The following is a 1555-nucleotide window of genomic DNA, read 5'->3' as shown; positions in this document are numbered from 1 at the left end:
CCAAATCCTCCACCCTGCCCCTTTCAGGCTCTGGTGAACATGTGCCAGGGAAGCCCGTATTTGTACGTCACAAACCCAGACTGTGCCCAGGTGGCGGACACCTGCATCAGCTACTTCCCCGAGGAACCCAAATGCAAGGTCTACCTGGACAACTGGTACTGTTTGCACATCATTCTGTTTGTTTGAACGCCCCTGTTTATTATCACCTGTCTGTTGTGTGTGTGTGTGTGTGTGTGTGTGTGTGTGTGTGTGTGCTTGTCTGCGTGTATGTGTGTGTGAGAGAGTGTGTGTGTGTATGTGTGTTTGTTTGTGTGTATGTATTTATGTGTGTGTATGTGTGTGTGCTAGTGACTTAACTAATATATGTCTGTCCACCTGTTTGCCAGTCTGCCCTATTGTCCTCCTTGGCTATTAGTTTGATCAAATTTCTACTTGTCTGCCCCTCAGTCCACTTTTCTGTCGACATGTTTGCCTTTTTGTGAAGAATCGCTGAAAGAACAGCTTCTGCCCTCCTCTCTAAAAGAATTCGGGAGGAAATAGAAGTTAAAGATGTAAGAGGACCAAGTCAGTACAATTAATTTAAAGATGGCATATTTTTGTGCCGTCATGGCAAACCCTCTGAAAGCTCTCCTTTGGAAAACGTCCATATATGAATTAACTCAAAAACAATAGATAAACCCAGAGAGTGCCCCTGACTAGCAGTTTACACTAATTGGCTCAATGTATATTTTGGTGTCCACAAAGTTCACTATAAGCATTCAGATTATTGGGCTCACTAAGCATTAAGTTTATTGGCTTTGCTGAGATTACAGACTCAAAATATTCCCTTAATCCTTCAATTCTGGGTTCTCCTCTTCTTGAAAACGTGCTGTGAGCTGGATATGTCTCACATTCAGTGAAAGGAACCAGTGCATCTGGACAGCTGCTCCAATCCTGGCTGGTTGTGAATAATTTATGATTTTCACACCCCTACTAAAACAGTTCGGTACCTTAAAATGACAAAGTTCTATCTGACATTTTTTGGTCGTTTTGAGTTACTAAGACCATGAGATCAGAAATCAATTGTTCTATCTGTTCTATCAAAATCGGAAGATTATTGGGAGTCCTTATCGAGATATTCAAAGAATTGCATTCGAAAAAGCGTGACAGGTTGTGAAAAATCAAAATTTCTTACGTCAAATTTCTCAATACAAGCTGCTGAGCAGATAGAATTTTGTCATTCTAGGGAAGCCAGTTTACACCATTAGCCATTAAGCAGGTAAGCTGCCTCGACCCTACCTGCCAAGACCAACAAGGTTTCATTTCGATAAAGCACCCTGGCAGACAGAGATGGAGAAATTCGATTTTAAAAGAACAGTCCTCCATGCGGGGATAGAATTCACGTTTTTTGTTGTTGTTTTTTTTCTTTTGGGTGTGTGTGTGTGTATTTTTTGTTTGTTTTTGTTTGTTTTGTTGTTTTTTTTTGTTTTGGCACAACGGCTAAGCACCCAACCATTACACAACAGGTAACAGTTATGAGTTTGTTGTTTTGTTGTTGTGTGTGTGTGTGGGGGGG

The 1555-nt window shown here is 41.2% G+C and overlaps 1 protein-coding gene across 1 annotated transcript in view; it reads left to right on the top strand.

The window, feature by feature from the left end:
• The window catches only part of LOC101845214, a gene marked incomplete at its 5' end in the record, with an annotated part of 33865 nt that overhangs the window by 30221 nt on the left and 2089 nt on the right, over window positions 1-1555 (top strand). The window contains 1 exon segment of the mRNA XM_005113079.3: window positions 28-155. Coding sequence (XP_005113136.2) covers window positions 28-155 — 128 coding nt within the window.

Source organism: Aplysia californica, unplaced genomic scaffold (genome assembly GCF_000002075.1).
Source record: "Aplysia californica isolate F4 #8 unplaced genomic scaffold, AplCal3.0 scaffold01599, whole genome shotgun sequence".
In the NCBI taxonomy this organism is placed as follows: Eukaryota; Metazoa; Mollusca; class Gastropoda; order Aplysiida; family Aplysiidae; genus Aplysia; species Aplysia californica.
This window is presented reverse-complemented; position numbering and strand designations above follow the sequence as displayed.